The 18422-nt window shown below is 45.0% G+C and overlaps 2 protein-coding genes across 4 annotated transcripts in view; one reads left to right on the forward strand and one right to left on the reverse strand.

Moving 5' to 3' along the window:
* Window positions 1-3118: 3118 nt before the first annotated feature.
* CUNH2orf88 (chromosome unknown C2orf88 homolog) lies at window positions 3119-16434 on the forward strand. Its single transcript, XM_050340087.1, has 3 exons — window positions 3119-3281; window positions 8470-8543; window positions 12559-16434. The coding sequence occupies exon 3, from the start codon at window positions 12717-12719 to the stop codon at window positions 12978-12980; it is 264 nt and encodes an 87-aa protein (XP_050196044.1). The 5' UTR covers window positions 3119-3281; window positions 8470-8543; window positions 12559-12716; the 3' UTR covers window positions 12981-16434.
* Window positions 16433-18422, reverse strand: part of HIBCH (3-hydroxyisobutyryl-CoA hydrolase) — a 39646-nt gene continuing 37656 nt past the window's right edge. For all 3 annotated transcript variants that reach the window (XM_050340066.1, XM_050340068.1, XM_050340069.1), the window contains one exon: window positions 16433-18420. In XM_050340066.1, coding sequence (XP_050196023.1) covers window positions 18305-18420 — 116 coding nt within the window. In that variant the 3' untranslated portion in view covers window positions 16433-18304. The remainder of the gene's footprint in view (window positions 18421-18422) is intronic.

Genomic DNA, 18422 nt, shown 5'->3' on the forward strand with positions numbered 1-18422 from the left:
CCTCAGATTTGGGTACTGTAGTTTTCAACATCACAGCACCCGCATCTGGCCCCAGCCCTGCACACTAAAATGCTTTATGAGCTAAATATTTCATCTCCTGCCTAGCCTGTGCCTGGCAGTAGTCATTTCAAATGGATGCTCTGCATTTAAAAAAAGACTGACTGCTTTGCTGGAGCCCAACATAATCAGCTGTCTCACAAACTCCACAACTAATAAAATATTAAATCTGTTTTGGCACCCAGAAATAAATACTGGCTCAAAATTCTCACCACATATATCTCCCTGTCTCTAACCCCCTGTCCCCCATCCCCACATTACACTGAGGTGCTGCTGCTCAGAGACAAGGCTTGTTGTCAGGTTGTGACACAGGAGAGTGGTGCACCTGTACCAGAGTATTCCCTGCTGGAATGTAATGAAGTGATCCAGTTGAACACCAGCAGTGTGCTTGCAGCCTGTGGAATATCTGCCCCACAGCTTAAAGTAGCTTGTGGGGAGCTGCACTCATTTAAGAGCTGAAGTTAAAAGTGGAGCCTTGCATTAGAAACCAGGCTAGAATAACAAAGAGCCATAAACCACTGCAAAGATATTCATAATTTAGTTACAAAATTCTAGTTTAAAAACTGTTTAAAAACTTGTTTAAAAATCATTGTTGTAATCATACCGCTGTGTTACTGCAAGGTAACTGTGCCTTTCCAATATTCTGTCTTGTTTTAATTTTTAGGGCTAAATAGGAGTTCATTTGACTTTCTCCTCCAGCCACCTCCAGGTGAACTAAAACAGTGATAAAACATCTGGCCAAACTCTACCCAGGTCAGCAGGTCCCAAGTCAAAGCTCCTTGAAATCAAAGGGCATAGTGCCACCAGCTTTAATAGGCTTTGGGTCAAGCTCCTCAGACCTGCTCCTGCAAACACTTGCACGCGTGTACTTAGATCCCAAGGGGTTTAATCCTGGCTGGGGAACTCTCAATGTAAAAATCCCATGTGTGAGGAACTGGAGCTGATGAGCAGCCAAGGTTGCCTGCCCTTGGAACTGCTGCTGGTGGGGAGGATCAACTTTGGTCCCCCTATTGCGCCCCAGGACCAGATCGGTCTCTAAGGGAGTGTGATTCCCATCAGAGCTGGATGAAATGATGCAGTGTGTACAAACCCTGTGCACAGCACTTGTCAGCAGACTGCTTTCTCCGGGCCCCAAAGGCAGCAATTAGTAAAATGTGCAGGTTTTTTATTCACCAGTGGACTGTTTACAAGTACTGAGTGTGATATTGTGCGCTGTTGAGAAGTCATCACAGCAGCTATAAGCAGCGTGTGGTGTACAAGCTCCTTTTGTACAAGGAGCTACTGGGTTTTCTTTGGGGAGGTGTACAAAGGTGGCTACCCCCTCCCTGCCCCCAGCTCTCTGGGCTGGGGAGGAGGGCTTGGGGTTTGCCAGGGCACTAGAGACTGGAGGGATGTGGTCCCTGTTGTTCTGTGCCTGTATAGTTTCTTGACTGATGTTACCAGTGTAGTGGGGATTTTTTTGGCTTGGAAAACACCATGAGAAATTCCTTGGCTGGCCAATGACTAACTGGAAATACATTAGAAACCTACTTGACAATTACAAACCTGCTTGGCAATAATCACTGAGGTGCTGAAACATGCCCATAGAAGGACAACAGAACTGTTGAAGGGTCTAGAAAGTAAGTCATCTGAGGAATGGCTGAGGGAGCTGGAGTTGTTTACTCTGGAGAAAAGGAGGCTCAGGGGAGACTGCCTGAAAAGATGTTTGTAGCAAGATGGGTTGATCTCGCAAGTAACAGCAATAGGGCAAGAGGAAATGGCCTCAAGTTGTGCCAGGGGAGGTTTAGGTAGGATATTGTTTTAGCTTGCTCAGCTCCTTCATTCTGGAAGCTTTCTTTTGGGGCACAGACGTTTCTTAAAAAGCTTTGGTGTAATTAATATTTTTCTGTGGTTGTACATAATTTGATGCTACCTGACAGGATAAAACCAGAGAAGCATCACCCAGGCCTCACCCCCCAGCCCTTCCCACTGTTTCCTTCACTTTAATGCTCACTGGTCCTTACATGCTCACCACACTGTGGCACCTCAGTGCTGGCACAGGGCTGAGAGGAACATGGGATTGCAATGGCCCTAAGCTCTTATATGGCAACTCCATCCTTTGAACAGGCTTCCCCACATTTCACAGAACCACAGAATCATTAGAAATGGAAGAGACCTCTGGAGATCATCCAGTCCAGCCTCCCTACCAAGACAAGGTCACCGGGAGCAGGTGACACAGAACATGTCCAGGTGGGTTTTGAATGTCTCCAGAAAGGGAGATTCCAGCCCCTCCCTGGGCAGCCTGTTCCATTGCTCTACCACCCTCAATTTACAGAAGTTCTTCCTCATGTTGAGGTGAAACTTCAGTTTTAGTTTATGGCCATTGCTCCTCATCCTGCTGCTGGGCACCACAAAAAAGAGCTTGGCACCGTCCTCTTGGCAACCAACTTTGAGAAATTTATATGCCTTAATGAGATCCCCTCTCAGTCTTCTCTAGACTGAACAGGCTCAGCTCTTGCAGTCTCTCCTCACAAGAGAGATGCTTCAGACCCTTCATCATCTTTGTGGCCTCCACTGGACCCTCTCCAGTAGCTCCTCGTCTTTCTTGTACTGCGGAGCCCAGAGCTGGACACAGCGCTCCAGATGTGCCTCACTAGGGCCGAGTGGAGGGGGAGGAGGACTTAAAGAAGGCGAAGCCAATGAGAGGCGGCTTTCCTGCCAGGGTGATTCCCCCCCCCGTCCCCCAACCTTTTCCCCTCATTTTAAACGCCAGGGCCCATTGCGGCGCTGAGGCGGTGCCGGGGCGGAGGGATGCGGCCGGGGTGGGCACAGCGGGCCCGTGCGGGCGGGCGGGGGCGGCGCGGCAGGTGCCGGGCCGGGGCTCGGCGGCGCTCCTGCCCCTGCGCGCCCCGCCCGGAGCCGCAGCCGGCCCGGGGAGGGCGGGGAGCGCCCGGCGGAGCGGCGGGAGCGGCGTGAGCGGGGCGGACGCGGGGCTCCTTCCGGCGCGACCCCTGCGAACGCCGCGGGGCCGGGCGGGGGTCGGGGGGTGCTGCCGGCATGGGCTCTGACGGTGGGGTTTGCGTCTTTGCCGTTCAGGGACAGGAGCCTGGAGGAGGCGGCGGCGGCGGCGGCGGGACGAGGGCCGGACCCCGCGGGCAGCTCCGGGGGAAGGGGCAGGCGGGGGTCGTGCCGGCGGGGCCCCGCTCGCAGCATGCTGCCCGCACGGACACCGCCCCGACGCGCCGGTAGGTGCGGGGCCGCGGTCCTACGGGAGCCGGGGGAGCCGGAGGGGAGGGATGCGCCCACATGAGGGGCGAGCCGCGGCCGTGGGCACGACTGGCCTGCAGCCTCCCGAGCTGCGCAGGAGAGGAAGGAGAGCCGGGCTCTGAGGTGGGGTTTTTCAGGACAGGCGGCGGTCCTGCCTTTACTCCTCCCATCATCTCGTGGTGAGGCTGCCGGCCACGGAGTGGCTCGAAACTGAGCAGCTCCGGTGGGGCGCCTGTGGGAATTCCTGGGGTGAGGTGGACATCAGTGGGGATGATGCAGAGTGGGAAGGTAAACGGCGTGGCAGGTCCTCTCCAAGCTGCGGGGAAGACGTGACACTTGTGTGTTTGCTGGCCGAGGTGGTGTGAGGGTTTGTCAGCCCCTGCCGGTTCTGCCACGAGTACCTTTAATAAAGCTTCAACACAAAATTATAAAATACACGTTATAAAATACAAATTTAGTAGTGTAAGATCTGCCACGGCAAAAAATTGTAAAGCATTTAGAAATGTCTTATGCTTTCTCACAGTTCAGGAAGTAGGAGTCCAAATTAGGCTCCTAAATATAGGAATTTAAAAAAAAAAAAAAAAAAAAAAAAAAAAAAAAGGAAAAAGGTAAAAAACAGGGATTTATACTGTAGCCTTAACAAAGTGGCATTTTTAACCTTCAGGTACATACAAATTAGTTTTCTTCTGAACATTATGTTCTGCTGAGCACATTCTTGCTTTGAAATCACCTTGGTTTGTACAAGTTGCACAGGGGGTTGGGTAGAGCCTGGTGATGCTCGTGGCCCTGGGGACAAGGTGTTTCTGTGGGCAGGACCCTGGGGAAGAGCCGGCCGCGCTGCCAGGTTGTGCGGGGCACCACTGCCTCGCCTGGCTGGCGGCCTCCCTGCATCCCAGGCGCGAAGGCGACGACTGCTACAAGTAGGAGCTGGCACGTTTGGAGGGATGACATTCAAGGAAACAGATACCGGGGGAGAGCCGTGAGACAGAGTGATTTTTTTAAGGCTGACATAGTTCTTTGTTGCAATTCTGGGCAGCTTTTGTACAGCTGGAGCATCTGATTGTTAACTTGTCAGTTTGTTCTCTTAGTCCTCAGATGATTTCTGCCAATCAATAGTTAGGATTTTAAAACGTGGAGCTGTGTTTTCCTGCACCTCCCTATGGGAGATGTGGAAAAATGGCTTTCCTGTTACTTTCCTAAGTCTGATTTGCTTTTTTACATCTGGCTTCTGGAGATTAAATAACAGAATGGCGTTCTGTGCTGCTTCTCTTGTGCTTTTCTCTGGCTGATCTTGGGCACATCCTGGCTGTCTCCTTCCTTCTGACTTTCATTTGTGTTAATCCAGCAGAACCTTTGCCTTCCTAAGGGCATCACAAAGCAAGCCAGAGTACCTCATTCATACCTCATGGTCTGCAGCTCCATATGGTCGTATTTGAATCTTGTGACAGCTACTACAATAAAGCGCGACCCTGTCAGATTGAGACACCGATCCACTGTTTTTGCTGCTGCTGCTGCTGCTCATCAGCTCTTGCTGGCAGGATCCCCAGGCTGCGCAGCAGCCAGTGATAGCAGCAGGAGGGGCTTTCTTGCTCGTAAGGATTTGTGCATCCCTCCTTGCCGTCTGCAGCGCTCTGTCTCTGCCTGGCACCTGTGGAGGACAGTAATGCACCTTCACAAACAAGACTAGATCCTAAGCTTTAGCTTGGGTGTAAGTAGCTTGATGTTTTAATGTATTCCTGAAGGGGACTGCTAATAGGTAGGCTGTGACTCCACGACTGACTTGTTGGGATGGAAGTTTTACGGTGCATATGTAGGAAAATCTCAGTTTCCACTCCAGACAGTGTTGTAACAAACAGACTCAAAACAGTGTTACAGTGTTGTAACAAACCAAGAGGCCACTTTGTTTGGACCTGCCTTAGAGCAGTCTAACCTCAGTGTGAGGCTTGGCCAGAGTCTCGGACACCTTTGGTGGTACCCCTTGCATTTTCCCCTGCTGTGGGGAAATGTTTGTGGAGATGGTCTTCAGGCTATGGATTTGCAGCTACTACAGATGGGGGTGGGGGGGTTATAAGAACTGTGGGCTTTGCTGAAGGGTATGTTGAACCTTCAATGTTATGTAGGGCAAGGAAACAGCTGTGCCTCTACATCAAAAACTTCATGTCCATTTCTGTTTTTTTTTTTTGTTCACTTAGTTCACTTACAGTTTAGAGCATTATTTTGTGTTTGGGTTCTTGGAGAGTTTTGGATCTTCTCTATAACTAGTAGCTTTCCCTTCCATAGGCATTCCTTTATAGTTTGTGTAGTTGGGTTCCTTAAGTCTTGGCTAAACTTCCTGCAGATGGGGTTTCTGAGAAACTCTGCATCTTCTTCATGCCCTTTCTTCTATAGCCTTGGTCAGTGCTTGCTAAAGGAAATCCACTGGTTTGCTCTTACCCATCTAGAAAACAGGCTTTTGTCAACAGTAGGCGTCCTGCTCTTCTTCACAGAGGGGTAGGTTATGTTAATGTTCTCTCTTGTCTGTGGTCTGGCAGAGTCTGTAGTGGTAAATATTTGCCTTCTGGTATTCTGAGACATTGGGGAAAAAAAAACACCCGACATGGAAAAATCAAGCAGAATTAATACTTTGTAGGTATTTCTGTCCAAATTCGGACATAATAGTAGCATATAGAGTTGTTTGGATGAGCAGCTTAGTTAAAATATGAGCAGAACCTGTAAGAAGTTTTCAGCATCCTCTTCCCCTCTTGCCTTCAGGCTGCTCTGAGCTGTGTGCAGTTCTGGTGAATAAACTGCCGCTCTGGAGGGAGGAGGGAGGATTTCAGGACAGGCTGACTGGGTACAGTTTTACTTTCATGAAATTAGACAGCTACCAAGCACACAGTGTTCTTTGCTTTTAACAAGACTTCTTTTTCCTGGATGAAAAATAACATTGTGGCTGCTGAGGGCTGTACCTGCTGGCATTGCTGTTCTCTGAACTGTTGGTATTTTCACCCAAAGGTTTCTTTTGGTACTTCATCTTTGCTTGCTACTTCCCAAAGCTTGGGTGAGATTGCCAGAACAGTACAGAAAGGACTTGTTTTTGTTCCTTCTGTGATTGTGTGTCTGGTGGGGGAGGCTGGGTGGGATGGTGGTTTTGTTTTTTTTTGTTTTGGTTTGGTTTTTTTTTTTGATTTTGTGAGGGGGGATTGCCTTTTTTTTTAAAGTCAGTACTGGTTTTAGGCTTCCAGAGTTTGTCAGCATAAAGACTCATATCAACACAGCTGTACTGTTTAACAGCAAAAAAACCCATTCCCACTGTGCATTTAAATCACAAAGTGAAGAAAGAAGATTTTCCTCTCTCCTGTTTTTCCTTCTAATTTTGAGATTTTCATGTTCCTTAAATGCATTATTTAAGTGCTTGAGAGACGAAATGTGACATGGAAATTGCCTCCATTAAGTAATTCAGTGTTCTGACTGAGAAAGGAGTTTGTAGACAGGTGGGAGTTGGTCTCTTCTCCCAGGTAACAAGCAGTAGGTCCTGAGGAAATGACCTCAAGTTGTGCTTGGAGAGGTTCAAGTTGGGTATTAGGAAAGATTCTTCACTGAAAGGGTGGTCAGGCATTGGAACAGGCTGCCCAGGGAGGTGGTGGAGTCACCATTCCTGGAGGTATTTAAAAGTCATGTAGATGTGGCCCTTAAGGATATGTTTTAGTGGTGGATGTGGCAGTGCTGGGTTAAAGGATGGACTTGACTGAAAGGTCTTTCCCAACCAAAATGATTCTGTGATCAACTGTGCTCTTATTGAAAAGCCTTTTAAAGTAAACTAGAGGTAGTGCCTGATTTTGAAAAGCAAGTGTGTCATTTCTCCATTCAGTTACAAAGTGACTTGAAAGCCTGGAAAACCTTTATCAGTTCTGGACACGGAGGGGAAAAAACCCAAGCCTTTGAAATTCCAGCATGTACCCTGAGACAGATAACCAGGAGACTTTCACTTACATGCTAATCCTGTACAGCAATTGTTTGTGGTTGCTGCATCCAGCCCTTTCCAATCTGTAGCTCTTATCTCTTGTTGGCAGTAAGCAGCATGAGAGGGAGGGGACAGCCCTGTGAGGAATGAGGGCTCTATTTTTGCTTTTCATTGCCTGAGTTGTTCTGGGGTATTTGGGTATTTCAGTGATTGCCTGAGTTAGCTGGATCTTCAGTACTGTGCTTGTCTTAAAATAACTGGAGCTTTTTTAAACTTCATTTTCCTGTGATTAGAAGGAGTCCTTACAGTCAATGTTATACAGTGCAGGGATTTGCAGGAAGCTGGGTGTTAAGGAGAGGCAGGAATGAAAGCTGGTGGGTTGGACTGCCCTGGGAGCCCCTGCCTGGGGCTGCTCTGCATGGAGAGCCTCTGAGTCCTGCAGCGATGGAGGCGATGCTGTGCACCGAGGGAGTGATTCATCCCTCTGCCATTTGTGTGCCGCTGCTCTGTTCAAAGCTGCAGAGTATCCAAAGGCACAGTTACCGTGTGTGCTCCCGAGTTAGGGAGAGGCAGCAATAGGGTGTTCTGGGCTTCTGTTTCTCTGCACTGTCACATGGAGGAATGAGATTGGGTGCAGTTCAGAGGTGTGGATGCTGAAGTGCTGCTTGGTTCACCTCTGCTGGGGGGGGTCACCTGCCCAAACTCAGAGTTTGAATATCTCTGTTACAGAGTAATGTTTGTTGTCTCCATGCTAATGGCAGCACTGGGATTAACTGAATGTCCTCCCTGTGTGCTTGGACAGTCAAGGTCCAGGTCTCAGCAGAAGTCCTGAGAGGGAGGAGGGAATGCAGGAGAGAACTTTTAGGCTTAGGCAGGAGATGGGGCACATTACCCTTCCTATATCCTTGCTGGAGTCATCCTTAACTGGATTTGCTGTGGAAGGAGGTTGGCATCCTGTATAAGGTGAGGAGCTACTTGCCCGAGCAGTGGCCCCACTCTGCACCCGGGATTAGGTGCTGTACATAAATTGTTGCAGCCTGTCATTCAATCTAATTTATTAAGTGCTGTATCATCCTTTTACCTTTGTCAAAGTCAAGTTCTGTGTATGAGAAAAGGCAAACAGACCTCTGCAAGTCCAGCACTACAGATTCACAACTGCATGATAACATGTACCTCTGACATCTTGGCGAGTGCTGAGTTCTGTTTGTGGGTTCCCTTTGCAGATTCCCAGAAGTGAAGGTGTCTGTGCTCTACTGGGGACAAGGGGGACAACCCCTTAGAAGCAGACGTGGTTTTGGTAAGCAGCACACTGAGCTTCTCTTGTGGATACCGAGGGAAGAACTGAGAGGGAACTGCCTGGAGGAGGGTTACAAGGATGTAAAGGTTTGGGAAGCGAGGAGCTTGGCCCTGTCCCAGCAGAGATTACTTGCTGTCTTCAGCTGGGCAAAGCTGCACTAAGCTATTCTGAAAAGTATGACTGATTTTTAATCTGGTGACTGCTATAACAGAAAGTGTTACAGAAAGCAATTCCTTGCAGTGTAGTGTTGAACTTCAAGATTTTTTCCAAGGTTCTCAAGGATCGAAAACCTTTAAATTGTAGCAGGAACTTGCTTGCCTGGGATAGCTAGAGATGTTGCATAACAGCAAAACTCTTTCTCTTTTGCCTGCCTTCATCCTATGGAGTTGTATTGAAGAGGGCAGGTGAAACTCTTATTTTTTGATAGCTCACGTTTAACCTTGTGTAATTATTTTTATTGATTAGTTTAATACCTTGAAAAGTCTTATTTTTTCAATAAAATGGCAGTTGCTATCAATGCTTTTTTTCTTGTATTTTATATCACCTAATAGTGAATTGCAGGCATTCTTTCACCATTGTTTCGTTTCCTTCAGTAGGTTAGAAATGAACTTACCTTGGCAGGAAGCACTTGGCCAGGCTGGCAGAGACAGTGCTTAGCCCTCACATGCCAGATGAGTTCAGCTACTCAATATTTTCTCTCTCCTTGTATTACCACAGGGTATTCATGTAGTAAATAACATAATAGGTGAAACAACACCTGACCTTAAAGTAAATACACCATGTTTGTTGTTTGAAGAACTTGAAAACATTTTGACTGCGTGCCAACTGAAATCGAGCACGATCAGGAGCCTGTGTTTTTCAGATAAATTAAATCAACATTTCACTTACCGAAAAATCAGTCTTTAAAAGGAGAAGATGTGTTAAGGTTTTTGATTGTGCTGCTCTAAGTGCCAGTTGAGAATGTGGCAGAGCAGGCTGAGCTCCCTGACCTCTGCCTTCAGCTTGTCACGTGCAGAACTGTGTCTGCAGAGATTTTGGCTTGAGCATCAAACCAGTAGTTTCTGAGACATAACTGGCAACAGCTTAAAGCTTGGACGCTGAAAGAAACAGGCTCCTATCAGACAATTTTGCCTTGTGCAGTTACTGAATGAAACATCGTGCCGGAAGTAAAATGAACTGGTTTACTTTGGTTTATTGTTTTTCCTTCCGAGGGTGTGAGCTTTGTGAGGAATGGTAGAGACATTAAAATCCCTGTCAGAACACCCTGGAGATGAGATTGAGGCAGTGGGGATTTAAGCAGCTCTTTACCATGTGTGTGCAAGCAATGGTTGTCAGAAAAACAAGGAAGCAGTCAGAAGGTTGAGGGCAGCTTCATTTGCAATCATTTCTGTGCCAACAATTATTAACTCCAGTAGAGCAGGCAAACTACAAAACTTCCTGCAGCAACTTGGAAAGAACTGAGCTCTATAAATAATGGAATCAGCAACAGGCAAGGATTTTAACTAGGGTCAATAACTTTGCTTTTAAGTTCAACTAGTAGTCAATTTGGAACAATTGATTTGTATTGCATGCCTTGCTGACTGCAAGCTTTATAGCCCACCCTTTCCTCTCTGTAGGACAGTCACGCAAACATTTGGTTTAGCCCAAAGGAAAAGGCAGAGGTAAGAGGGTGGGAACAGAGGTAAATCCTGCAGAGGAAGATGCTGACCCTAGGGAGTTTCTCCTTACTTCACATTCCCTCCTTTCCTCTGGACACTAACTCATCTGCTGGTGTCAGAGATCTCCCGTTGTAGGAGGGAAACATTAGAGCAACAATAAGGTACAGCTAGCTTCTGTTTATCAGACCTCCTTGAGAAAGCACCAAAAAAAAAAAAAAAAAAAGAATAACGTATAAAAGACTACGACTCCAAACTTGGCTTCTTCAGATTGGATCTTTTAATCTATTTTAAGTAAACTGTCAGGGATAAACTCTGATAAAAATACGTTGTTACCAGTAATGTAGTGAGAAGGAATTGGGCAGCAACACCCATGTCCCTCCCAGGGAAGCTGTGCATCACCTTGGGTGGGTCAAGACTGCAGCTGTCAGGTATCAGCAGTGCTGGGTTGTAGCTGCTGGTAATGATTCTTTGCCATGTTGTGGACTTCTAGTGACCTATTTATCCAGAAGAGCAAGTAGAAGTTATTTTTATTAATGTTTTATTAATGGTAAATATTGAAATTAGACATACACAAGATATTACTATTACCAAGTTTTGAATTATTCAGGTATCTGAAGTGCTTTCAGAGTCTCCTTGGCCTCTGGTTTGATCAGTGTATGTGGTGGAGAGACATGGGTATAAAGCTCATGGGGTTTTATAAGCCTCCATAGGGATAAATGGAGTTTCTTGTGCAGTGAAGGGAATCCTGCCTTTTACTTGTTATTAACCCTGCCTTTTACTCATTTAATGGCAAGTTATTACAATAAAAATCTCACTGACAGCTTAGCTCTCCTCTGTCTTGGGTAAAACTGTGAGTCCTGGCAGCAGGGTTTGTGTTACAGGCCTGTTAACTGTACAGCCTGTTCTAAAACACACTGGCATGTGCTGCAGCATCTCAGCTGGCACAAAAGAAACTTATTGAACTTTACTGAAGTGTTTTACAAACGTTCCTCTACAACACTGAAATGTTCTGACACAAAGCTAAAGGTATTAGAGCATTTGTAGGGGCTTTGTGGTTTCAGAAACCCTTTAGGTCTGACCTTCTGCCAGGAATTCCATCCACCCCTTCTCTGTGCTGTCACTTCAGCCCTACAGACAGGTAGTGAAGGCTTTTATGAACAAGCAAAAAGAGGAGAGGAGCTTGTCCCAAGGAGGCTGCTTCCCCTGAGTCAGCTACTGCACTAGGGAAGTCCCATCCTACATGTGAAGCACCATTTGCCTGCAAATGGGATTGATTTCCTCTGCAAATACTTGCCTGTGATCAGGTTACTGGACTGGAGGCTCTGTTTCCTCCAGTGTATAAAGGAAATAAGTAAGGCTTAACATCTTTGCCATGATTATATTTTCAAAGGCTATTTACAAAAAAATCTTTAACTTTGGCTGACCTTAGTACGACGTCATTGGGTGAAGCTGTGGGGGAACAGTTGGTTTCTGTGCAGCACAGTCTTTATTTTGGCTGGCAGTCTGTTAACTCTGATAAGTGGGTAAGTGCATGCCAAGCAAAGTCAGGCATATCGTGAGATTCTCCTTTGCCTGTGGAGAGAAAATAGCCTGAGAAACAGCTTTGTAGGCTAGTAAACAAAAACATATACCAGAATTTGGAGTGGACCAGTTCTGGATCTTGAGGAGTTCAAAAGAACCCTGTCAGGTGTTTTGTTGGTCACTTTCCCTTCTCTAGATGTAGAGTTGTCCTGCTTCAGTGAGAACGCTGCTCTGGCTCTGTTGGAACTGCCTTGATCTCAGCAGGCTGCTGCTGCTTTCCCTGACCTCTCCAGGGAAAAACCAAAAACAGCTCTTGTTCCTTGTGAATAGCGTCTGGTGGCTGTGTGCTTGAGCCTCCTTGAGCAACAGCAGAATGACACTGGGAATCAGTGTCACCCTGCCCAAAGGGCGTGTGATGGCCACGACACAAGGCTCTGGTTATGCTGGTTGTGTGGTGCTTCAGTGGGCTGGTTTTGGTGTTTATGTCCTGCAGCAGCAGCAGTCCCCGGAGTTAAACGTATTTGTTTGCAATTTGAGGAAAAGAGCAATGTGTTGTCAGCTTGGAAGAAACAGACTTTATTTATTTCTTAAGACCTTTACATTCCTAGATGGCTTCCATCCTGTACTGGGAGTTGCATTCAAAGGCAGCTTGAATTCAGGTCAAACTTTCCCTGCTTGTAGTAGATGGATGTTGCTGATAGAAACATTTTATGCACACTGTGCAGAGATTTATTTAAGCTGCTTCTACAAGCGTCTATAGTGAATTTAGCTTTCCTTGGAGCTCACTGAAAATGGTAAACTGTTTATTGCCTTTCTGTGAAACACTATTTTGACAGATTTCTTCAGAAGCACAAAAGGAGATGTTCTCTTCTATGAAAATAACTGGAGCCACTGGCAAGAAGCAGCAGCAGCACTGCACTAAACAAGGGAAGCATTTCCAGGTTATCAAAACATGCTGTTGAACTGAATTTGCAGCTGCGTTTTCCAATGTACCATGGGATGCATCAAATCCAAGGCTGCCTGTCAAGGTTCAAAGGCTATCCAGGATGAGAAGATCGGGGTAGGCACCGAAGGATGTGCTGGGGAGAAATCCTCTCTGATAGCAGTGAAGGTGGACGAGAAGGGTCCCTCAAGCACCATCGTGCTGGACTACGCGCACCGCCTGTCCCGGGAGATCCTGGAGCAGGCGGTGAAGCAGTGGGCAGTGACAGAGAGCAAGTACAGTGACATCCCCTTCATCGAGAGCGACGTGCCCTGAGCCCCAGCCTGGCCCCAGGGAGCGGCCTGGCCTGTCTGTGCAGCAGTTTGTACGTGGTACTGGTGCGAATAAAGCACAATCAGCTGTGGTTTGAGGATATTACCACTGAATGGATGGGTTTGCAAGGAGAGGCTGAGAAAAAAAGTTTGCCTTTTAACCTGTATTGCTAACAAACTAATTGGATCACAGTAGAATCTGTTCATCAAGTGTCATTTGTTACCAGCTGTATGTTGAGTATGTCTGTCTTTGTATGTGTTGGATGTGACCAGAAGTTAGGGTTAAAAAGAAGATGAGAGGAGCGCGGCTGCCCTGCAGCTGTACAGTCAGTGCCACAGAGGCCCCAGCGACACTGAGTGACAAAGTGTGGATTATTTCTATGTACTGCATAAAAGATCAGTGGCCTGTTAGCAGGTGAGAAGAGCTCTCTGTGCTTGGTACATTTGTCTGCGTTTTGCTAAAGTGAAACCAAGGTCTGCATGTAGTAAAGGTAACTGCTGCCATAAGTTTTACTCTGATTCTTTGACCTGGCTAAATCTGTAATAACCACAAAATAAAGAAGGCAATGACAAGCGTTTCATAAAGCCAAGCAGTATTCAGGGAACCGTATGGATGACGTATGACCTTCCACTCTGAGGTGAGCCAGTGAGAAACATGGCAGTATTGACAAAACAGTGCATTATAATTAACAGATGCTTCTGTAAATGCATGAGAGCTAGTCTCTGAAATCCTGCAGTAAGATAGGTTGATGACATCTGATCACTGTGTTCAGACCAAAGCTGTTCGGTTTTTTTGGGTTTGGGGGTTTGGGGTTTTGTTTAGGTTTATTTTCCTGTTTGGGTGCTGGTTGGGGGGGGATTTGGTTTTGTTGTTTTGCTGTAACCCAGATAGGTGTGCAAAAACTACTGATGCTAACTAGTGAAATGAACCTTCAAAGGTGTGACAGTGTTTTAGGACAATTTATTTCATGGGAACTCTGGCTGTGTCACACTAAGATTCCTCTCTAAAGTAGCACCCATGGGACAGGACACCTTCCTTCAGCTTCTGTAGGCTCTTGCTCATCTGTTGGTAAATCTGTGTGTGGTGGTGCCAGTAAAAGCCCCAGGAGCCCAGACCCTGAGCAGTGCCCTGCATGCACTGAGTTAGTGACGAAGCCTTAGGCCCAAAGTTCAAGGGCTACATTCTTCACCCATTTTATCTGGCTTTTATCCACACACTGCTCCCAGCTTCCCCAGGACTCTCAGCCTGACCCACTGTGCTCACAACTGGCATTTGAGAGATCAGGAATGGGATGGATTGTATTAATCTTAAAGGGACGTTGTTGCTGGCATTTTATCCGAAGTGAAGGCCTTGTAACAGCTTGGTGTTTTACCACCTGTTTGTTCCTTTTTTTCTGTGATGGCCAGTTTAAAAGACATAGTTCTTTTTCCTAGATCAAAGTGTTTCCATTTTATGTTTTCATTTTATAGAGAAATGCTTTCCATACTGGTAAAAGCTGTTACTATTTTTAAAAGGTACGTGTAGTTCTAGTGAATGATACAAAGCATGATTTTTCAAGCAATGGGAAGCAAGCAGAGAGAGGACCATGTCAACTGTTATTTTTAGCTTATTCTCAGACATAAGACAGCCCATGAATTGAGCTGTTTTGCAAATGCTGAGACACAAATTTAGTCATTTCAAATTCACCTCTATCGGGAAGTGGTTTTATCAAGAGTAAAGGGTGGAAAATGCTTGTGACACAGCACAGGACTGCTACTAATTCCCAATGACCAGACTGGACCTTGCTATTAAGACTGTTCTCAGGCTTTTGCTGAAAAAGGGAACAAAATCGGCTTATGCTGTAACGTCCTCTTTGAAGTAACATTGTTGTCTTCAAAGCCATATGCAAAGTGGGACTAAGGTATTATGGCTCACTTAAATTCTACTGCTAATAGTGATGTTCCTTGAAGTTCTACAGCATAGAAAACATTAGATCATACCCTATGTTTGCTCTGTCTAAAAAACCTCTGTGTATTAGGGTGAGTTAGAAAGCAAAGCCAAAACACTGACCAGGTCAGTACATATCAGTTGTGCATTGTTTAACCACAGTATTAAAGATTCCTACTCTTATTATAACTAAAACAAAGCTTTATTACAAAACAAGGCAAACCACTCCAATGTGAGTTTTGACTCAAGAATGTTAACACAGCTACCCACAGTAATTAAAAAACAATAAACCCCCAAGCTCCACAGCCATTCATGGCCAGGCAGGTGAACGGCAGATAAAAACTGCACTCCCTTTCAGAGCACAATGAGGTGTATCTGCCTCGACCCTGGTACAGGGTTGGTGGCTGCCATGGGGAGTTGGGTGTTGCAGTGCTCGCTGTTGCCACATCTCAAATCCTTCCTTTGGATGTAGCCTTAGCATCTGACACTTTTCAGGAATATCAGATGCACTTCTGAAAGCAGCTTCTCCGCCACACGGTCCAAGAGCAGGCAGAATGATAAACCAGCCTGAACTTAGATCACAGCATCCATCCTGATAAATACTCAGAATTTCCCCAAAGGAGAAGGTTAGCCAGGTGGAATTAAACATGCACCATAGACTGCTTCCATTTGGAGATGCTGCTGTGTGGGATGGTGGCTGTGCTGTTTGGTGGGTCCAGCCAGCCACTTACCTGCAGCCCCACACCTCGTCTTCCCTCATTAACGCCTGAAGATTACAGCAGCTTCAGTGTGGCCTGAAGTGCAATTCCAGCTGGTTTATGCTGCTTTCCATGACACTGGCACTTCAGGGAAAGCACGCAGCAAATGGAAAGCAAACAAGCTTGCAAACAACAGGGAGGCAGCTTCTCACCAGGAAAATCATCTCTTTTACAAGATGCTGTCCTTATAAATAATGCACCTATCCTTAATAAAAAATAAATAAAAACTGTTCGGTACCACAGTCTGGTGAGACATCGAAGGAAATCCCTTTCCAGAGCCCTGCTGTACATTCAATAGGCGCAATAATAATGCATAATAAAAATGAAGACTTCTTTACCTAAATAATACTACAACTGTTTACTTACCATTAAATTGTGCTATGCTGTGCTACAGTTTTTATAAGCCCATGTACAGTGGGTTCCCAGCTAAGTTGCCACTGATTCTTTGACTTGATGGTGTGAAATGAAGGCACTCAAGTTTAGGACTGGCAAACTCTGCAAAACCATTTACTTCTGTTTAGGAGTTAAAAAATACTTTTGCTTTATATTTTCTCCAGGAAACCTAAGATTAGTCTGAGTGGATGTGATGTGACGGACTTGATGTTCTAATACTGGTTCAGAACACGTTAACTGCAGCACAACTTTGTAAAATCGACATTTCTGGAGTAAGACACATCAGTATTCCCAAATAAAACACACTACAATATATTTTTACAATATTTTTTGTGGAAAATATTTTCTTGTGGACCAAATAAAATTCAACTTACCATCTGCTTGTATGCCTTTTATTTGATAAAAATGCACAGATTGGACAGAATCTTGTTACCATGAGCCTGGGGTATGTCCTGTTCACATAAATTTTGGAGGCAACTGAACATGCAAGTCAAAGTTTATGAATTGAGAAATATATTCTTGCTAAAACCTTGTAAGTCCTTTACAGTCAGAGAAGGCAATGACCCCTACTCCCTGGGAACTAGTGTTTCTCATTAAATGTAGTCATTGAAGACCGCTCCTTTTGTACAAAAGTAATGAAATTAACCAATCTTTAAAAAATAAATTTAAAATAGCCATCGTTTAAGAATGTAAAACATATAAAAACTTTTAAAAATAAGGGGGGAGGTTTATACTTCTTACAACCAGCTTGAGGTAGAAATTCAAGTCATATTTTCGGAATTACCCTAAGGGTATTAATGAAATTTTTCAAGTACATTTGGAAAAAAGGACATAACAAATATGTCCATGGTAACATTAACTCACAGCTGAAATTTTAACAATTTTATCTTGAAAGATTATAGCAACAAAGCAAGGTGCCATTTTTTCTCGATTTTGCTCACCTCTGATTTTTTGAAAGTCACTCTGGTCGTTCACCTTGCTGCCTGAATTTCCTGGACTTTGTTTCCAGGCAACAGCTCCTGGAAAGGAAGGAGCCTTAAGCCGTTGCAGACCATAACTGTTGGTAATAAAAACTGCCCAATGTTGAAAACTCCATTATGGTTCAGCTGTAGCTCTGCCTTTTTGTTTCCCCATTGCTGGTTACTGACTGTGTTATCTGAACAGAAGTTTTCTTCCTTCAGTCTCAGTGGTTCATTATCAGAGAAGCCAAAATCTGTTATTTGTGACCTGCCTGTAATTGTAGAAACAAGTAGGAAGAAATACTGATATATGATTTGATGAACCTTACAAAGGCATGTAGGAGTAATGCTGAAGAAAGATTAGAAGCTGTGTGTTGCACACACAATACAAAAAATAATCCCTCCCCCCAAAAATAAAGATTATACTTTAGCAAGGGGCTCTGGTTACGTCATATAACCTCATGTATTAGTATCAGAACCCAGCAACCTTTAATGCACAGGAAATGTGCTGCTTGGTGTTCACAGGAAGGTCTGAGGCAGTTGTTTCTTCAGCACTGTAAGACCAAGAGAACCTTGCAAATTTTTGCAATCATGAAAAACTAATTATGCAGTTCAGTCAGACTTAATAGCATTTTAAAAAATGGGCTGTACAATCAAACAGAAGTGTGCTCTAGGCTCTGGCAATATTATGACATTTGAAACAATGTTTAGAGCACATAGCAAGGCTGAATAATGACCAGATGTTAAATCAATAGAACAATTTCTTGTTCTCAGACTAATAATATGTCAGCCTGAGCTTTTATTTGAAAGGCTATTTAACACCATGAATTCTGTCTTCCACTTTCCTTTGTAGCTCTGACTGTTTTAAAGCTTTAAGGATATTTTATTTTCATTGCATGGAGAAGAACCTAAGGCACAACTCAAATTTAACAGGTCAGTGACAGAACCAAGTATAAAAGAGGTCTCCTGACTTCTTGCTTATTAGGTCACCCCTTAACTGCACTCTCTTCCCAAAGGGCTCCTCCTAAACCAAGAGTTGATGCAAAAAAATTAAATGTTAATCATTGTGTAAAGCAGTAAAAATAACAATCTGCCTTGAAGTGATTTTTCCCATTACTAACCAGAGACACAATTATTTCCTCATTACAGAGAATGTTCCTGAATGCAAAAAATTAGCCTTGTGAATGTCAGGCTAGTTAAAAAAGAGTCTTGTCAAAATTTATCACACTACTATTAATTTTTATATTACAGAATTAAGCAGATATATATAAGATGTCAGTAGGCTTCATCTTTACAACTTGAGGTCGTCATTTCCCAACGGCTTAAAACAGTTGTCCACAAATTCATCACTGACTTCTTCTAGAGCAGGTGGCTTCCATTTTGGGGATTGGTCTTTGTCAATCAGCACT

This window comes from Myiozetetes cayanensis, unplaced genomic scaffold (genome assembly GCF_022539395.1).
Source record: "Myiozetetes cayanensis isolate MyiCay16 unplaced genomic scaffold, myiCay2020 scf9, whole genome shotgun sequence".
Classification (NCBI taxonomy): Eukaryota; Metazoa; Chordata; class Aves; order Passeriformes; family Tyrannidae; genus Myiozetetes; species Myiozetetes cayanensis.